The 20,224-nt window shown below is 37.0% G+C and overlaps 1 protein-coding gene across 1 annotated transcript in view; it reads right to left on the bottom strand.

The window, feature by feature from the left end:
- Nucleotides 1-20,224, bottom strand: part of LPCAT1 (lysophosphatidylcholine acyltransferase 1) — a 173,907-nt gene that overhangs the window by 14,245 nt on the left and 139,438 nt on the right. Inside the window, exons 10-13 of the mRNA XM_043977175.1 lie at nucleotides 16,540-16,665; nucleotides 12,132-12,285; nucleotides 6,896-6,994; nucleotides 1,771-1,912 (exon numbers count right to left, since the gene is read on the bottom strand). Of these exons, the coding sequence (XP_043833110.1) occupies nucleotides 1,771-1,912; nucleotides 6,896-6,994; nucleotides 12,132-12,285; nucleotides 16,540-16,665 (521 nt within the window). The remainder of the gene's footprint in view (nucleotides 1-1,770; nucleotides 1,913-6,895; nucleotides 6,995-12,131; nucleotides 12,286-16,539; nucleotides 16,666-20,224) is intronic.

Here is a 20,224-nt window from a genome sequence, read left to right on the forward strand (position 1 = left end):
AAAGAACTCTGTCTGGGCTTGTGTATATGTATTGGTTGGTTTCTACTATACAATTTATGGATTCTTCACCAAAGGTAAGCTGATGGTACCAATGGAATTATGCAGCAGATTACAGGAGTCAAAATCATTGATATAATTTTTTCACTGCTGAAATGCCTTATAGCCAGTGACACCTTGTGGAAAACACTGAAACAGTTTTTGCTTAGAAATATTTCACAGCAATAACCTGTCAAAGTGCTTGCCTTTTCAATTAGGAAAGAACAGAGGGAGTGACGGAGAGAATTTGGAATTAAAAATTAAAAAGAACCAAATGTTAAAATTTTTTTTACATGTAGTTGGAAAAAAAGAAAATTAAAAAATAAAGAGAAATATTTCATAATAGCTCTCCCTTTTTGAAAGATCAGCCAGCCAATTTCTTTGGGAAAACAGCAACACCCTAGTCACTTGTTTTGGAATTTTTTTGTTCTTTGGAAGCTTTGGTTAGATATAGCTTGTGTTCGCATTGTGTTAAAATAAGGACATCATCAATTTTATCAGAAAGAAAAGAAAGCCACAAAGTGATAACAATGGTGGTGAGGATGCTGCTAGGTATTTTTCCTTCTGATAACTTAAGTGGTAGTAGGCAGACTTCTGTACTCGATAGTCCCCTAGTGAAATCTCTACTTAGTCTAAACACAGCATTGTCTTAAATTCATCATTTCATGCATTCTTTTAATGATAGCATTATTTTGTGACATTTAAAAATAGTGACTGTTAAGAGTTAGAAAGCTTAGGATTTAATTTCTGCTTTCCCACTACTAATGCTGGGTGAGTTTCTGAAATGCTATGTTCTCTTGGTTTTCTCCATGTAAAATATGACAGTCAATTTCTGATCATTTGCTTTGTGGACAATCTATAATTTAAAAAAACCCCATAAAATCTCAAACTGGGCAATTTCTGTTCTCCAGCATATTCTGGGGTTACTTCTGCCTGGTCCATTAGTTTTTCTAGGCTCAGGAGGAAATGAATGTTATTATATGACAAAGTACAATTAGGAAGGAATATGTCAGTTTTAAATACAAATGGCTTTTTTATTTTCCACGTTTTTGCTTTTTACTGTTTTACTGGTCTCCTTCATTAGCAAAGATAACAAAGTTGAACTTTTTAAAGAAGTCAAGTACCAGGTAAATAAGTTTTTCTGGGTACTAGATATAATAAGTGGTACATAAATTATGGGTATAATGTTGAGAACGATGACAGAATTTAATAAAACTTTCCTTAGGTATTACTGTAGTTCTCTCAAAATGTGGAACAAGCCACAGCCAGCATGAAAAATAAACCAAAAAAAAATGCAAACAAGAGGGCTCAGGTCTCAAAGATCCTCAAAAGCTCCTAATTCATGACTTCAGTCACCTACCCCAAAGACTCCAATAAGCTCAGAAGCAACAAAAGATTACTCAAGACACTAAGTTTCATACTAGTGTGTGTATGAGGAAGTGGAAGAAGTTCTAAATAGCTTCTCAAAGATAAGGGACACAGAAAGGAGATAGAACTCAAGGGGACCAGTCTCTAATAAGGACAGGAAATTCCCCTATTATTCCTTTCTTTGGCAATTCTGTCTAAGTTGAAAAAAGGTGGTGTAAAGACAAGGATTAAAATAACCTTTTGGAGGGGGGCATAATTTTCATAATTTCCTTTTTCTACATTTGTTGGTTAATTGCCAACAATGGACAGCTTGTAATGTAAACTCCCTAGGATTGCCTGGAGTTTCAAAACTACTTTGAAACTTACCAAATGTGATCTTCTCCTTTTTTTCCTCATCGATAGCTCTAAAAAAATCAGTTACATTAAGCTCGGCAACACCTATTGCTGTCTTCAGAATACAAGCCAAATCCTCTGCTCTTATGCTTCCGTCTTCCTGTGATTCATACATCTGAAAAGGCACAATAAAAACTCATTCATTTATGTCCTTTCCTTGTCTTTTGTTTAAATTCTGTCTATCCCTCATGGCCCATGTCAAGTTCCATTCCCTTTATAAAGTGTTGCCTAATGATTTCAGACTTCTTATTTGTCTTTTGTTCTCAAAGAGACCGTGACATCAGGGAGGTGATGGCATGATTTGCAATGAATTGGATTTAAGTGAGGGAGGGCTATGTAAAGTCACTAGCCTCACTCTCTCCTCCAGAGTCATCTGGGTCCAGTGGCAAGATTATACATCAGGACGGCTGGAGATGGCCCTAGATGCAGTGGTAGACTTTGGCCTTTTAAGCTAAGGTGTTGCCCAGGTCTCCATTTGCCTGAGGTAACACCCTTTCAGTGATTAAGGTTAGGTAAGAAAGGAGGCAAAGAAAGGCCTTTTACATAGTCTAGTTTCAGACTATACACATGTATAATCCCCCTTTTCCATGTGTATAATGTCTACACCACTCATTTTGGCACTTATGGTTAAATGAATATTTACTGAGCTCCTGTGGTATTTAAGGTATAATCTCATATTGCTTATTTAATACACATTTCTCTTACTCCTTCCTACTGACTTAGCTGTCCCTCTCTCTTTAGAGCTGAGGTGGTTGTCCAGACCAAAGCAAAAACAATTACAAGATCAAAACCATGTATATAAAAATTAAAAACAACCAACCATTGGGGGCAGCTGGGTGGCACAGTGGATAAAGCACTAGCTCAGGATTCAGGAGGACCTGAGTTCAAATCCAGCCTCAGATGCTTGACACTTACTAGCTGTGTGACGCTGGGCAAGTCACTTAACCCTCACTACCTCACAAAAAAAAAAAAACCCCAAAACAAAACAAAAAACCAACCAACCATTAGCCTGGGCTCCAACATTGCAGGTTGATGCCATGGAGGTCTGGGTTAAATCTCTTCCCCCATTCCCTCCCAAATGCTAAAAAACATTTATATTCATATTCAAGTTCCTATCTTCCTTCATCCCAAACACCAATGGCATTTCATCACAGACTCCATGAAGACATGTAGCCAAGGGCTACAAGGTACAAGGGCTCCTGGGAACTCAACTAATTGTGTTTCAGTATGATCTCCCCCTCTCCTTAGCCAATGGATCTTCTGAGTTTACAAGTTATATTTCTGTACAAGAAGTAAGGGGAAGGAGGAAGAAGAACAAAAGAACCTCTAGAAACTGTCCTCATAGGATCCCAAACTACATCCCCAGATCATCTTTTACATAGATTTGGATCTTAAAATGCATATTGTAGGAACATACAGCAACTGTTCTGGAGATGTGTTGTCAGTCTACAAAGTGGCCAGGAGTATGGAAAAGAACTTGATGGGACTGGTTGGTAAGCAATAGCTTTGAAGGCAGCTACTGCTCAAAACACCTAAGTGGGTGCTAGGGAAGACAAAATGGAAGGAGGAATTCACTAGGCCCACATGCTCCTGACACTCCATGCCCTGAGAATCCCCTGCCTAGATACTAATGATGCTGTTGGCCAGCACCCATGACTTTGACCTAGCTGCCTCTGGGTACCCAGTGAAAATATGCAGTGCAAATTTAAATAATGTAGCCACTTCAGTGGACTTATGTACACTAACTGGAATCTAGCTGTATTCTAGACAAATTTTTGCCCTGCATTTTGTGTTATTCTGGACACAGACTGACCAAGGGACAAAGGACTTACAATGCAAGTTGATGGTTATAACAAGATGAAGAACAATGGTGCAGTCTTCTTAAGAGAATAAACTTTTATATTAAGGATAAGTTCTTTTTATATAAAATGCGGCACTACATGTTCCATAGAATTTTTGTGAAAAAACTGCTTTGTAAAACTTATAACCTTAATTGTAGATTGTTATCACTATTGTTGTTGATAATTATTATTATCTGGTAAAACTGAGCCATTGACTTCTATGTTTATTTCCAAAAGTCTCTTTAAGTAGGCTAATCCAATAGCTTGTAGCAGATGGAGAAGTGGTTAGAAAGAAGCTTACATTAAAAAAGCCTGGGAATTTTAGGGGACTGCAAGATTGGTATGAGTAAAAAATATGATGCTATAACCAGAAAAGCTAATGTGCTCTTAGGCTGTGGTGTCTAGGACAAGAGGGATGAAATTGGACCACATCAGCTCACACATGGAGTGCTGTCTTTAGTTTTTGGGCTGTGCATTTTAGAAAGGTCATATATAATGTGGAGAGCACTCAGGGGTTAATGTGAGGTGAAGTTTTTAAATGCCATAGAGAAGAGGGTTGAAGGAATGGGAAGATTTAACCTGGAGAAAACAAGACTTGAGGTTGATCTTTTTCTTCAAGTATCTAAATGGCTAACATGTAGAAGAACAGTGAGGAGCCTTTCAGTTTGGCCCTGGGGAACAGAATTTGAGATGTAAGTATAACATCAAAATTTGGGGAGGGTTTTTGGTCTCAATATCATCAAAAACCAAGAATAATTGAAGAGTCATCCTCACATAGAATAGGCCATCTTCACAAGGGATGGTGAGTCTTCCTCCCAGGTGGTCTTTAAGCAGAGGTTGAATAGATGACTGCTTATTGAGGATGTTGGAGAGGGAATTCTTACTTCAGGTACAGGTTAGTGCAGATGAACTCTAAGGTATCTTTCAATACTGAGATTTTATGAGTCCTTAAACATTCAATGCTATGTGTTCAAAATACCACTTTAATTTTCAATTCTGAAAAGTCATATGCTTTTTTTTTTCTTTTAAAAATGTCTTTTCGGGGCCTCAGACACTTAACACTTACTAGCTGTGTGACCCTGGGCAAGTCACTTAACCCCAATTGCCTCACTTAAAAAAAAATGTCTTTTCATGAAGAAAGGAAAAAGGCAATGGGTTGGAGAGTCTTGGTTCTTTCTAGCTACTGACTTCCTGTGGGACCCCTGGGTAAGTCATTTTCCTTCTTTTGCAACTCAACAGAATAGGACATTGGAGTAGATTCTATGCATGAAGGGTACCCTCTACTTCTAAAAATCTAGAGAGACATTATGGTGAATACAGTTTTGCAATGCTTTTTTAGTTTCAGGGATATTTTAACCTCAACATAATGAAGTCCTGAGAAAATCAAAATGAAGCTCAAATGCAACCTATTAATGTGATTTGCCTTTACAAGGACTATATGCTAGCAAACTTGCATTTTATTTTAGGTTCTGTTACCAATTTTGCAAGACACCTGGATGATAAATGAGGTAACATATACTGTGCCCTGATCTTTTCAGAAGAAAGGCATTCCATCAGCTTGAGGTAATGAACAAGTTCTGTAGCTGACTTTGGACAATGATGGTATTCCAAGGACCATAATATTCTTCGTATTTTTTCTAGGCTAAGAGAGCAAACAAGTCATGCCATTATTCTAGGCTAGTTGTTCATTGTTTCCAATGGAAAGGTCAAGATTTGGTGCAACTAAAGCAATGAAGCAGAAAGCTTTTTTTTTTTTAAACCTTCTTTACTAAAGAATCTATTGTTTTGGGGTTTTTTTTGCATTCCTTTAAATTAATAATATTGGCTAATATTTATGTAGAACTTTAAGGCTTTTAAAGCACTTTACATAAATTACCTCATGTGATTGTTACAACAAAAGAAAGTATGATTATTATCCCCATTTAAGAGATGGGGAAATTGAAGCTGAGAAAAGTTAAATAACTTGCCTAGGGTCACTCAGCTAGCATGCAAGTATCTGACTCAGGATTTGAACTCATGTCTTTCTGACTCCATTCTATCCACTATACCATAGTGCAGGGATGCCAGCCATAAAATTTTGAGATAATGCAGTTAGTGATCTCACCTATTCTAGATATTGTATGTTGAAAGGCAATGTTAAACAAGTATAAACTTTTATAAACTTATGCAGAGTGAAGGAGGAGAAGCAAGAAAGGAATGTCTACAGTAATTACCACAATGAAAAATGTAAAGAACAACCAAAAATAACTGAAAGTTATATTGTAAAATTATAAAGGGAAGGAAAAAGTATTTTTATAGTGCCTATGTGCTAGGTACTGTGCTAAGTGATTCTTATAAATATTTTCTCATTTGATCCTCACAATAACTTTATGAGGTAGGTGCTATTATTACCCCCATTTTATAGTTGAGGAAGGTGGGGCAGACAGAAGTTAAGTGACTTGCCCGGGGTCACAAAGCTACTAAGTGTCTGAGACTACATTTAAACTCAAGTATTCCCAACTCCAGGTCCAGCTCCTCATCCATTGTGCCAAAGAAGAACATATGAGAAGATATCTTCCCCCATTCCTCTGCAGAGGTGGGAAGTGCATGGGTGTGGAACATTGCAGGTATTTTTGTGATTTAAAAAAGAAAAGGTATTGATCAGTTTTGCTGATTTTTTTTTGGTCTTCCTCTTTTTCTTTTTTTTTCCGGGGGGGGGGTGTTATATGGGATGGCTCTCTAGAAGGAGGGAAGTAGAAGTATATATAAAGATATTGAAGTCATGTTAAAAACAAGATATTAATCCAAATTTATTTTAAACACTAGAGAAAGGCAATATTATTACATGTTGAGAAGAGTGAGAAGATCTGATATAACAACTGTCTTACCATGGGATTTTATTCATTCCCTCTGTCTCAGTTTGTTAACTTATTGAAAAGGTGACAGTGGCAGCCCTATTATATCAGAGTTGTGAATAATTACTACCAGCCTTGCAAATTCAGGGAGGAAATTCACTTTGTGCCTGTGTTAGCCATTTTGGTTTTAAACCCCTGAAGGACATGTCTTGTGACTTTCCTTTTTCATGTACAAAACAGACGCAATTTTATGATTCTATAGCAATTAAATAAATATTAATATATAACACATATTGTAAAAGTGAAGGCTATGTTGCTTTACTCCAGGCTTGTGTTTATAAACATTCAGACCTTGGAAGAAAAATGTGACAAGTACCTCATTTTTAATATACTTGCAATTCTTATCAAAATGATACCACTTGCCTTAAAAGCCAGCTGAATTGTTTCCAAAGTCTTGGATGGTCTACACACTACAGATAAAGCAATTACATATTCCCGCAAGTCAATTTTACCGCTTTCATCCTGTAAAGAAAAGCAATCATCAGATTAATGTTTTAGAATTTAAGACATGACTAATAGTATTAAAACTTAAAAACATTAACTGGTTTTCATGGAAAACAGCCTATCCATACACATGGACACACACACACACACACACATACACACACACACACACACACACACACACACACTTTAAAATTTAGTTGTTGAGAGATAACAACAGAGATTTGACCTCCAAATTCAGCAGACTGATGTTAGGTCAAGCTTCTGAAAAGTATTGGCTGTAGGACTCTGGGCAAGTCCCTTAATTTCTCAGTGAACCCTGTCTTTTCCTTTTCTTTCCACCCTAGGCAACTCTCTAAGACTATATATTACAGAGCAGGGGCTATCCTGCATTGATAGAGGGAGTTTCCTCAGTAGCAGCTTCTACCAACGATATCACATATTTGGTGCAAAACTTCTGAATTAGTCATAGCACAATGGCTTCTCCTTCTTTCATTATTTATTTATTTATTTTTGGCAGGGCAATGAGGGTTAAATGATTTGCCCAGGGTCACATAGCTAGTAAATGTCGAGTGTCTGATGCCGTATTTGAACTCAAGTCCTCCTGAATTCAGGGCTGGTGCTTTATCCACTGTGCCACCTAGCTGCCCCCTACAATGGCTTCTAAAACACAGCATGTACAAAGACATGATTCAGGAGGCAGCACAGAGGCTGATGAATCCAGACTCAGAGGGCACTGGGATAATGGCCTAGTTCTGTTGCTTACTAATCAGTGTGATTTTTAGAGTCACAAACTATCTGGGCCTTGTCCCCATTTGTAAAAGGGGGTTGGACTAGACAAGCTCTAAGATCTCTTTCAGCTCTAAACTTGTGAGTCTATGAATCCCCCTCCCTGTCAATCACACACCTAAAAGTGTCTTGTACATGGCTAATAATATAAAATAAGACAGGAAAATTAGGTGGAAGGCAAATCATGGAGGAATTGAAATGCCAGGCTAAGGAATTCGCATTTGATCAGCTAAAAAGAAGTTAGGGATGGTTATTATAGAAAAGATTTAAGAGAAATATAACAAATTTGAAAGTTTTAAAAGGCCATCATGTGGAAGAAAGATGAAACTTGCTTTATCGGGTCTCTGAGGACAGAAATAACAGAACAGGTGTAAGCTTTGGGGAAGTCGATTTCTGCTAAATAAACAACCTCGACAATGAGAGCATTCTAAAAAGGCAATGAGTTTCCTCAAGCAATAGCAAGTTCAAGAAGAGTCTGAATGACCCCTTAGAATGTGTATACGTGTGTGTGTATATATACACACACACACATATATGTATGTATACCATACATGTAATATGTAAAACATAACATATATAATATACATGTACAATTAAATACACACATATACATCCATCTGTGTGTTTATATCTGGATGATGATCAGTTGTGTTGGTTGTATCCAACTCTTCGTGATCCCATCTGGGGTTTTCTTGGCAAAGATACTAGAGTGGTTTGCCATTTCCTTTTCCAGATCATTTTACAAATGAGGAAATGGAGGAAAGCACAGGGAAGGGACTTTCCCAGGGTCACAAAGCTAGTAAATGTCTGAGGCGAGATTTGAACTCGTCTTCCTGACTCCAGGCTCAGTGCTCTATCAACTGTGCTCCCTAGCTGTCCCTTATAAGAAGGTAGAGTTTAAGTGCTTACTATAAAGCCAGGTCCTATAGGGAAATTGCAGAAGGGTTTTAGCGAGGTCTTTTCCAATTCTGAGATTCTGTGATTGTACAAACACTGCAGAAAAGTTCAAGGATACTGGCAGCCATATGTGGTGGAAAGAACATTGGACTGGGAGACAAAGGACCTGGGTTTCGATGACTGCTTTACCACTTACTAGCTGTGTGGCACTGGGAGAATAGCCACCTCTTTGTGCCTCAGTTTCCTCATCTATGAAATAAAAATATCTGTATTACTTATGTCACAAGCTTGTTTTGGGAATCCAGTAAGATAATGGATTCCGAGGGCTTTAGACAATTTAAAGTATACCAAGGCATATGATTAAGAATATCCTTTTTGAGGCAGCTAGGTGGCACAGTGGATAGAGCACTGGCCCTGGAGTCAGGAGGACCTGAGTTCAAATCTGGCCTCAGACACTTAACACTTACTAGCTGTGTGACCCTGGGCAAGTCACTTAACCCCAATTGCCTCACACACACACACAAAAAAAACGAAGAATATCCTTTTTTTGCTCTTCACCTGAATGACTGGGTGAGATAGGAAAAAAAAACCCTCTCAACTTCCCAAAGTGTTTTCATATTGAATTATGTTCCCCTGTTCTCTGAACTATAATTATCCTTATTTTGTAAAAATGTGGTCACGTTATCCTGCTCAGGAACTGTGTAGCTGAACATTCTGTATTTAGCTTTTAGGACAGAAAGATAAATTTAAAGAAAACAAATAGATATATAAATGTATTTAAGAAACTGAATTTTACAGTATGTTTGGTAGAAGATAGTGTCAATTATATTAAAAGACATAAGTACCTACTACATGTAAGGCATTGTGCTAGGTGAATACAGATTTAATTCAATGAAATACCCACTCATAAAAAGGACCCTGGGCTAGAAAGAAAAGGTAATATTGATTAAGGCAGGGATATGTATGTATGTATGTGTGTGTGTGTGTGTGTGTGTGTGTATTTATATATATATAAAACTAACACATCTTAGAGAGATTTTCATTTTAAAAAGTTTGAGAGGAGAAAAAGTTTTGTTTTGTTTTTTGGTGGGGCAATGAGGGTTAAGTGACTTGCCCAGGGTCACACAGCTAATAAGTGAGGCTAGATTTGAACTCAGATCCTCCTGAATCCAGGGCTGGTGCTTTATCCACTGTACCACCTAGCTGGCCCTCTACTTTTGGTGTTTTAAGGGTGAAACTTCAAAAGCTGATCAGCCAGAACATCTCTCTCATAATTTTTTATAAATAAGCTTGCATACTTAATGGTATTCCATTTTGCTGTGGCTTTTTTCTTCCTTCATGGCTGCTCATCTAAACACTTGGATGAGACAATAGGAAACAAAACAAAAACTATGCTGCCCTAAATGTTCCAGTAGAAATGAAAAGGATGTGGTAATGAAAAGGATGTGGTCCTTTCTTGTGTTAATGCTCTGTTCCTCAGAACTCCTGAAACAAACTCAACTAGTTGGTTTGTTCTTGGCAACGCAATTCCTGAAAACATTGGAGTAGAAGACAGTCTTAGGTAGAGATAGTCCCCTTTACCTTCCAGGCAAATTCCTCATCAGAGAGAGATCTACTACTTGTCTCTGCTAGAAATTTGACAGGCTTTGCTGTTAGAGGCATATGTGTCTCTTTCTCAATGCTATTCTGAATGTATGGTGATATTATATTTTAATAGTGCCATGAAATAATATTGGTTCTGCAAATAAATTTATTTTTTCCTCTCCCTGACATCTTATTCTTTAAAACTTTTTATTGATGTCTTGTTTTTATAGCACCTAAATTTCCTGCTGTATTCCTTCTGTTCCCCTTCCTCAAAACCACTGCAAAGAAGTAAAGGGAGACATAACTGCTGAATATCGATCCATTTGTCCTACTAATATGACATTGCTGGAAAAGGCAGTAAGCTCACAGAACTCAAGACATGATTGCTCCAAAAAACCTCCAAATAATGTCATAGGACAATTCCTGGAGCAGCAAAACCCACAAAAGAACATGTTGAGATCATTTTCCAATCAAAGACAGCTTAGAAGGTTGGAAAGAGGGGGCTGCTGTGCTAAGGCAGGAGTGGACCCCAACCCCACAGTCACTTTAACATAGATCTAGTCCTAGGCATGCTGAGCCAGGGAAAGAGATACCCCAGAGCCTCTGAATCAGCTGCAGCACTAGTGTCTGGAACTAAGCTCACAGTCTGGTGAGAGGGCTGAGTTGTTGGCAGGGGGAGATTACAGGGGTCTCTGCTGGTGCTGAGGCAGAACTTGGGTGTTTCACCCCTGCTGGGAACCAGGAAGTAGGCTTGAGTAGCAGTGGCCCAGGTCGGGGAGGGGCACAGGCTTGTCAGGGCTAACAATCACAGCACACAAAGTTTTGCTGTCTGGTTAATTAGCAAGTTGGCCTGGGGTTATCTATGGACCAGGGAACAGTCCAGGTGAGTGAAGAACCTGCCCCTCCTTAAATCATACCACCTGGGACCCCCTGAAGTTTGGGACAGTGCAGCCTGGAAACTGTGCCCCACTTTAAGGAGCTAAAAGTCATGTAAAAGAGAGGCAAGATGAGCTAAACAGGCAATGCTGCATCTTCAAATGAATTTTCGATGGTGAACAATTATTCATTATATTCAGCATCTACATGTCTGTCCTGAGATCCCTTTCAAAGCCAACTCAGTGATAATATAATCACAGCTATAGTTGTACCGAAAAAAAAAAATCTAACAACACCCCCCCCAACAAAACAAAAACAAAAGAATACAACACTGTGTATTTTATTCCTTTTACCTAAAAGCTATCTTTTATACTACTGATGTCTATTTTCAGGAGAATTTTGTCTAGATTAAAAAGTTTCAACAATACACTGAATTATACACTGCAAAAATTCATTAGTAAAACAAAAGAATGCAGCAAATTTATAAGAACTACAAACTCAAACACTTGGGGGAGCGGAGCTAAACTGCTTATTAGTTTGTACCCTGTGCAATATGTGATCATCTAATTAGCAAATCAACTAGAGTAACATCTATGCTGTTACATTCTTTTAATAGACACATTCAAATGAGTCTTTCTTCATAAAGTCTTTACTAATCCTTTCTCCTCCATCTTCCTAGTCCAAGCTGGAAGTGATCTCATACCTTTATATATTTTCTTTCTCTGCTACACACACATAAATTTAATAACTTTAAAATTTGTATTATATTTAATCTGTTTACATGTTTTCTCTTCATCTATTGGACTGTAAGTACTCTGAGGGTAGGAACTATGATTTTTTTATCTCTCTGACAACTAGTACAGTGCATTAAACATCCTAAATAATAAATGTTTGTTGAATGAATGAACAAGATATACCATAGGGCCTACCATTATCATGACTTTACTGACACAGTAATCTATAAAATTTAGCATTGGCATGCTTTCTTTTGTACTAATATAATTCTTACCTCATCAAATAGAGCAAACATGTCACCTAATGTATCAGAGACTGGGACTTCCATGTATGCAGCAAATTCTGAAAGACTAATTTTTTCTCCATTCTTCATCTTAGCACTTTCTGAATATCTATCCAGATCTTTTTCAAGTTTTTCTGGTTTTAACCTAAATAGAAAAAGGGGAAAGATTTTGACAATAAAAATTGCATGTTATTAGTGAGTTGCTTAAACTTTGATTTAAACATATCAATAAATGGATCATAATTCAATTAATGAAATACTCAGAGAAAGCAGCAAAGAATATTTTTCCTAGAAAAAAAATGATAATTCTAATAATTTTGAACCACCCCCAAATTTGCCCTTTAGTAATATTCTACGAAAGACTGATATTCTTTTCAGGCTCTTGATTGATTTCAGCTCAACAGTCCCCTCCACAAGACCTTTTACTCATTTTTGTACTTACACCAGTCATTTCAACCCCTTTCCATCTCTACCTTGCCAATGAATCTTCCCTTGTGACAAAGGACAAGTTTAACACTTGTAAAAACACACAGTACAGTGACTATATCTGACACATACAATGTTTTGTTCTAGGAGCCTCCTGCAATAACCAGGAATGTATCTCTGGGAACTTCACTGGTTTTTCAATTACTCAGTTTTCTACTTTTCTTCATTGTTATTGTTGTATTTTACAATGCTCTTTCAGCTCTGTTCATTTTGTTCTATATTAGCTAATAGATTCTTCTCATGTTTCTGTGAATTCCTCATAGTCAGAATTTCTTGAAATACAGTAATATTCCTCAATATTCACATGCCACTGTTTTCTCAGCTGTTCTTCAATGGATGAGCACCTACTTTGTTATTCATTCTTTGTTCCCACTAAGAGGGTTGATCTGAATATTTTGGCATATAATGGAATTTTAACTTTCTTAGGGTAGGTATCCCACAGTTGGATTTGCTAAGTTAAAGGTTATGGTCCATTTGGTAACCTTTCTTACATAATTCCATATTGAAATCCAGAACTGTTTAGCCATTTCACAGTCCTACCATCAGTATGCATGTTTTCCTAAATCCCCTACAATATCGACCATTTCCAATTTTTGTCCTCTTTGCCAATTTGCTTGGTGTGGGATAAAACTTCAGAGTTGTTTTAATTTGCACTTCTCTCAATACTAGTTATTTGGAGTATTTTTCATGGGATCATTTGTAGTATGACAATGGATCAATTACCTATATATTTTAGGTATACTGTTATTCAGTAGCAGTTAATGTTGATAAACAATAAGTACTGACTTCTATTAACCAAGATATAACCCAGTATCCCATGTATTTGTTATTGTCTGGTCATTTGTAGTTGTCTCTGACTCTTCATGACCCCTTTTTTGGGGTTTCTTAGCAAAGATACTAGAGTGGTTTGCCAACCCATTCTCCAGTTCATTTGAGGGATGTATAAGGATATATAATGTCTCATGTATATAATAAATTACTGCTATGTGATCTTGGGCAAATCAATTAACCTATCTGTGCTTCAGACAATTTTTTAGGGATATAAATTGCAGAACAGTATCTGGTATGCATTAGTAAAGGGAATTTCCTCACTGAGATTTTCCTATACCAATGAAATCACATGCATGGACTAAAATGAAATTGGAATATTCATGTACAAAACTGGTGTCAAATTCTAAAGATTTTGAGACTTCTCTGATGTAGATAGGGAATTGGGATGTGAAAAATGATGCAGAATAAAACTAATTCATCCTTTTAATTAAGGAGTCATTAAAAGATAAGCTAGACTGGAATTTAGTTAGAACTACACAATTACCTTGTGGAAAAATTATAATGACTGATGATCAGTTATGGTGAATCACATTTTGTTAATAAATATTTATTGAGTTGCTACTAGTGTGAAAACCAATTCGTCAGGCATTATGGCTGATACAAAGATAATGTGGCGTCTTGTTCTCAAGAACCTTATGGTATGGTATAAGAGAATAAGACTATAGAAACTTTATATACAAGCTACTTTAACACAGGGCATAATGTCATAAGTGCCAAAAGGAAAATTCAGATACAGAGAAAGGAGAGATCACACCTAGTTAGAGAGAATAGGGGAGAGTTCATAAAACAGTTGGCATTTTGAACTGGGTACAATGAATAGGGATAAGATAGATGGTGGTTTCAGGACAGGGCAGTTCAGGTACAGGGAGCACGAACTTTTGTACAGGGAATTGAGAGAAGTTATTCTGCCTTATACAGTTGTCGTTTTTTCTTTACTTAATAAATTCTGGTGTACTTGAAAGGTTTACTGACTTGGGAATCAGGAGAGACCTAAGTTCAAATCAAATATATTAATCAAGTGATCTTGGGTAGATGACAGCATTTTCCTCATAAGGTTTTTCAAGGGTCAAATGACATAATATATGTAAGACACTGCAAATCTTAAAGTGCTATATAAACTTGTTATTTTTAGTAGCAGTGTTATTGGTATTTATTCTCTGATCCTTAATATGTGTTTATATTCAAAAGTAAGGCTCCGTTTAAGTGCACCACAAATTTATTTCTCATTGGTTGTTACCTAGACACCTAATGGTGTTGTATTGTTTTTCTGTATTAAAAAAAACCACTCCTTTAGGCATGAGGAGTTGCTCTGTTGATAGAGCATAAGAAGGTAGCTCTTAGGACCTTTGATTTGATTCTTGAAGCATTTGTTGGCAAGTTTCCCTCAGCAATAGGGTAGAATAGCTTTAAGTCCAGGAAGACAAATAGAAAAACGGAGTAGGGGTAGCTAGGTGGCACAGTGGATAGAGCACCAGCCCTGGATTCAGGAGGACCTGAGTTCAAATCTGGCCTCAGACACATGACACTTACTAACTGTGTGATCCTGGGCAAGTCACTTAACCCTCATTGCCCCACCAAAAAAAAAAAAAATACCAATACTGCACCATTTCTGGAGAAATCACTAAGGAAAAAACAACAACCAAAAACCCCCCAAAACCAAAACAAACAAACAAACAAAAAAAGAAACATCATTAGTTCAGGGGACTAGGGCTTTGACTTGGTTTCCCAATCCCAATTGGTTTCCCAATCACACAGGGAATAAAAAGAAGTCAGTACCTTTCAGATTTAATGGATACACACTGAAGTGCAGAGTAACTCCTAGCTGTATCCCTTCCATGCTTTCGTAAAGCAAACTTTTTGTTAAGTGTCTGACTATGGGTGTCTCACTTCACTGTAATCTCAACCTTGAACCACCAGACTATTGTGAGTCAGGCCGGGCCCAGAATATTGTAGGATCAGAAAAGCCTCATTTTTGGCTTAAATACTTAATTATCTTTCTCATTTAACAGAATCCTTCTCTCCCCTGCAAAGACCTATGTAGGGGGAAAAAACCCAAACATTTTACACACTGAGTGAGGACCCAGTTAATTGCACAACAATACATTTCTCCCCCAAGGAATAACTGAAACCAAAACTAAGCCTAGTTGGCAGCAAGGGAGCAGGGACTTAGTCTGCAAAGGGGCTGATGGGAGAGATCATAGGATGGATCAAGCAATACACTTCAACTCTAGAAAGAGAGTATCATGCAGAGCCAGAGGAACTGGAGAAAACAAATCAGAGCTGAATGAGGCTGGCATGGCTTCAGAGAAAAGTTGTTCCTTTGACACTAGTTCCCCTGAGAGGTGTTGCCATCACCTGGGCAACAGGTCATTTTGAAAATACAAAGCATTTACATCTTTATTGATCACTCATTGAAATTCTACAATTTCTGAAATTTCTGCTAACTGAATGTTTTATGATTTGTCCTGTCAAAGTGAATGGAAATTAGTTTTAAGTAATTTTATACTTAATAGAATGTAAAGATCTTTGCGTACAGGAACTGTTCATTTTTGTCTTTGAAATCCCAATGCCTCGCACATAGTATTGATTTCTGTATTCATATACTGATTGACTTCTTCAAATAACCAAATATAAGACTAGGACTGAGAGTTAGGTGCTAACAGCATGAGCCTTACAGACAATAATTGGAGGTTGGCTTAAGGCTCAGCTTGGGGAAGACAGAAATTTTTTAATCAATCTACCTACCGAGAAATTCTCTAATCTGGGAGTTCAGTCTGGGTCTGGTTTTGCACAGACCAGTCCTAAACTCTGAGTTGACTGCAAATTCTTTAGGGACTGTTCCAACTCTAGAGGCTCTAAAGATACTTTGGATGTGGGCAAATATTTATTCTAGCACCTAAGAAAATAACTGCGCTGTCAGTCTGGGGGAAAAGAGGTAAAAGAATGGAATCAACATACTGGTATCCTTTTACTGGGTCTTGAAATGCTAATTTCTGTGGATTAAAAATTGGGGAAATAATAATGCTAGATAAATGAAACATATCTAATTTTCTCATGAATAAAGAATAAGAACATTGCTCACCCAAGGCTTCTCACAAGCTTGGCAAATTCTAAAAGGCAGGTGTTTGAAGGGAGACGAAGCTGTCCTTCAGCCAATGCCAGCTGGCAGTCTTCAAATGTGTAATCTGTTACGGAAACTCCCAAGGCCCTTTAAGAAAGAAGACTGGATACAGTAAATGCAATTTTCCTTCTGACAGCTTATATATCAGAATTCCAGGATCTTGACTCTGCACAGCTGCCTATCTCTCAACAGTTATGTACAAAAATTTAAAAGCAAAAGTAAATAGTTTGCATAACTGAAAAAGTAAAAGATGGAGAAATTTAAAAATTGAATAAACAAGAAGTTCCTAGGTAGGCTTTTTCTTACAGCTTGCTCAAACCTCCTATCTCACATTGGAAGAATAGATCTTGCCATGGGCAGGATAAACACAAAGGAAACATGATTAAACAGGGGTAAGTTTGAGAACAAAACTCAGGCATGGTACTGTGAGAGGATATGATGTAGGTCTATGATTTTATTGATATAAGGAACTCCCAAGTGGGAAAATCCCCTCTACTAATTCAGGTCAACACTTTTACTGAAACTTATATTTTCAAAGAATTGCCCAGAGCAGCGAGAGATGAAATGATTTGCCCAGGGTGACACAGTCAGTAGGTACTGGAGGCAAGACTTGAATCCAGGTCTTCCTGGCTTCAAGGCTGGCTCTCTATCCATTGCACCATGCTGCTCTGACAATGGGAAGAGTTACTAATAAACATTCAGAATTAAAAAAAAACCCTACACACATATTTATTTTTCAAGTGTTTTGTCTATTTAAAAGTTTTAAAATAGTTTTAAAAATTGAAAAGCATTTACTTTTTCTCCATCTCAAATATGAATAGTCAAGCAAAACAAATGGACAGATTGGCCATGCCTAAAATGTATATCTTATTCTATATGGGAAGGGGAGCATCAATCAAGGAATGACTAAATAAAACATGGTATATGAATGTAATGGTATACCATTGTGCTGAGAGAAATGATGAAATGGACAGTTTCAAAGAAACCTGGGAAGACTTGTATGAACTGATGCAAAGTTAAGTGAATAGAACCAGGAGAACAATTTATATAATAACAACAACATTGTTAAAACAAACAAGTTTGGAAGACATAAGAACTCTCATCAACGTAACGATCAACCATGATTCCAGAGACTGATGGTAAAGAATGCTACCTACCTCCTTACAGAGAGGTGATGAACTCAATGCACAGATGTTTATAAAATACAAGTTAATACAGTTGTGCCTCTCCTTTTCAACTGAGTCATCACCATATTAAACAAGGTATCAATAGTAAAGCAGAAATCTTATTAACTGCAACTTTTACTGAGGTCACGGATTATGTACACTTCCCCATAAAGGCCCATATTGTAGGATTGCCTTGTAGGTGAAACCACCTATAAGGAAGTTGTTTTGTTGCTTCTGTGACTAAACTTACTTCTGTGGGGTACAAATAAATAAACCTCATATCAAACTCCAGCATTTAGTGAATTAATGTGCTGAAAGCAAGGTTCCAGTGTGCTAACTACCCACAATTCAATACAAAGCCAAATATCCATAATTAGAAACAGAGCTTATTTAGGAAGCAAATATATTATAAGCATCACAGGAAGTATGGTTTACTAACAATGTGAGGTAAGGATGACAAGTTTAAAAATGAAAGCAATTAACTGTGAAATTCTTCTCTGGTATAATTATCTGGTTCAACATCATGATCAATGTAACAATGATCAATGATGAATCTTAGGACAAAACTGAAGGAGCAAATGGAAGTGTTAAAATAGCTAATGAAAAATAATCAAAACAATCAAAACATTAATTTGTGAAGCATAGGATATCTGTCGATAAATAGTTCCTTGATTTAGCAAGCAACTTTTGATTATCAAGGACTATGTATCAACTTGGAAGCCCCAGAGTCTCCTGGGACTTTTGGCCCCCTTTTCTTTCTCTTGGTAGTCTGCCAGTTCATTAGAAATTCTACCAGAGGATAAGCAAAGAGAATTGAAAAGAAACTAAGTTTAAAATTTAAACTAATGGAATTTACTAAAAGTTGTTTGTTTTTTTAGCTATGCACTCTCATGCACTATATCTAGACTTCCTGAAATTCTTCTCTTTTTTCAAGTCTGAGGAACTACCTCTTCCATGAAGTCTAATTCCTGATTTTTTTCACTTGAAATTCACTTAGTCCTCAAAATTTTTTCCTAGCTCTGCACCCCACACCCCCATCCTGCACTCTGGGTCTTTCCTTATCCCTGATCACATTCTAATTTGTAGAATACTTTTGGGGTAAAGAGATATATGCCAAATCCTTGTTATTAGCTTCTTTTCTCTGCACTCTTTTTTTTTTGGGGGGGGCGGCGGGGCAATGGGGGTTAAGTGACTTGCCCAGGGTCACACAGCTAGTAAGTGTCAAGTGTCTGAGGCCAGATTTGAACTCAGGTACTCCTGAATCCAGGGCCGGTGCTTTATCCACTGCACCACCTATCTGCCCCCCTCTGCACTCTTAATAAATGTCTGTGGGTATGAATGGGAACTATAGCTGTTTCTAGACACTTGTATAAACTCTCTTCAGCAGGCCTATATCTTTGAAATAGAGCCAAGAGTTTTACCAGGAGAATGTTATTCTTTTTTTGCATCTATTAGCCTCCTGAGATGGTATTTGCTATTATATCCATAATACTTATCACACAGTGACTACTTAAGCTATGCTAGCTTCCTCCAAATTGAATATTTTTTGTTCTGATCATTTTAAAGGGGTAACAGACCACCTATCCCTTTACATATATATTCAGGGTAAATGAAACTGCTGCTTCTTGAAGGCAGGTTTTTCCCAAGGTGTTTGGGTCAAGTTAAGAGCATGCTATAACTAACATATAACAATTTAGTTACTATACAGTTCTATAAGAACTCTATACATTCACATACTTCAATTATTCTAGAAATGATTCTAAGGATTCATTTGTTAAGGATTGGTATCAAATGACCATCTTTTCAAATGTGACCATGAAGGGCAGTGATGGAAAAGTGAGAAATTCATAAGAAATACTCTATTGATTTGGAAGATTTCTTAGGAACATAAGGTTCTCATGGGGAACATGGTTCCCAAATGAAAAGAAATGTAGAGAGAATAACATCAAGTTTTGGCCAGATGCTTAAGCAAAAGGGGTGAATAACCTTCGTGGAAAAGTCTGGAAAAGAAAAAAAAAACAAATGAAACAACCTCACAGAGAAGAAAGTATGCAATGTGGCATATGTTCCTCTGGGATCAAATATAAAAGCTGAAAATGAGTAGGAAGTTGTCTCCTTGTCAAGTTTTTATAGTTTACAATGGATTTTATTCTAAGGAGGGGCAAATTAACATACCTAGGCTGTCACGGTTACAAACTGAAAAATATTCTGGAGAATTTAGATTTATGGCATTTACACTTACAGGTGTCTACGTTGAATCCCTAGAAAAAAATTTTGGGGGAGGAGGAAGAAGAAATATTTCTGTCTCACAAATTTGAACACCTACACTGATATTGTGACAGGCATATTATATTTTTAAAATATGGGTGAACTTGAAGAGAAAATTTTGAATAAATGTTTGTCGAACTGAATGACTATAAATGAGAGTGATAACACTTTAAATTAACTCTGAAAGAATTTACAAGTCATCCAAAATCTGT

Source organism: Dromiciops gliroides, chromosome 1 (genome assembly GCF_019393635.1).
Source record: "Dromiciops gliroides isolate mDroGli1 chromosome 1, mDroGli1.pri, whole genome shotgun sequence".
In the NCBI taxonomy this organism is placed as follows: domain Eukaryota; kingdom Metazoa; phylum Chordata; class Mammalia; order Microbiotheria; family Microbiotheriidae; genus Dromiciops; species Dromiciops gliroides.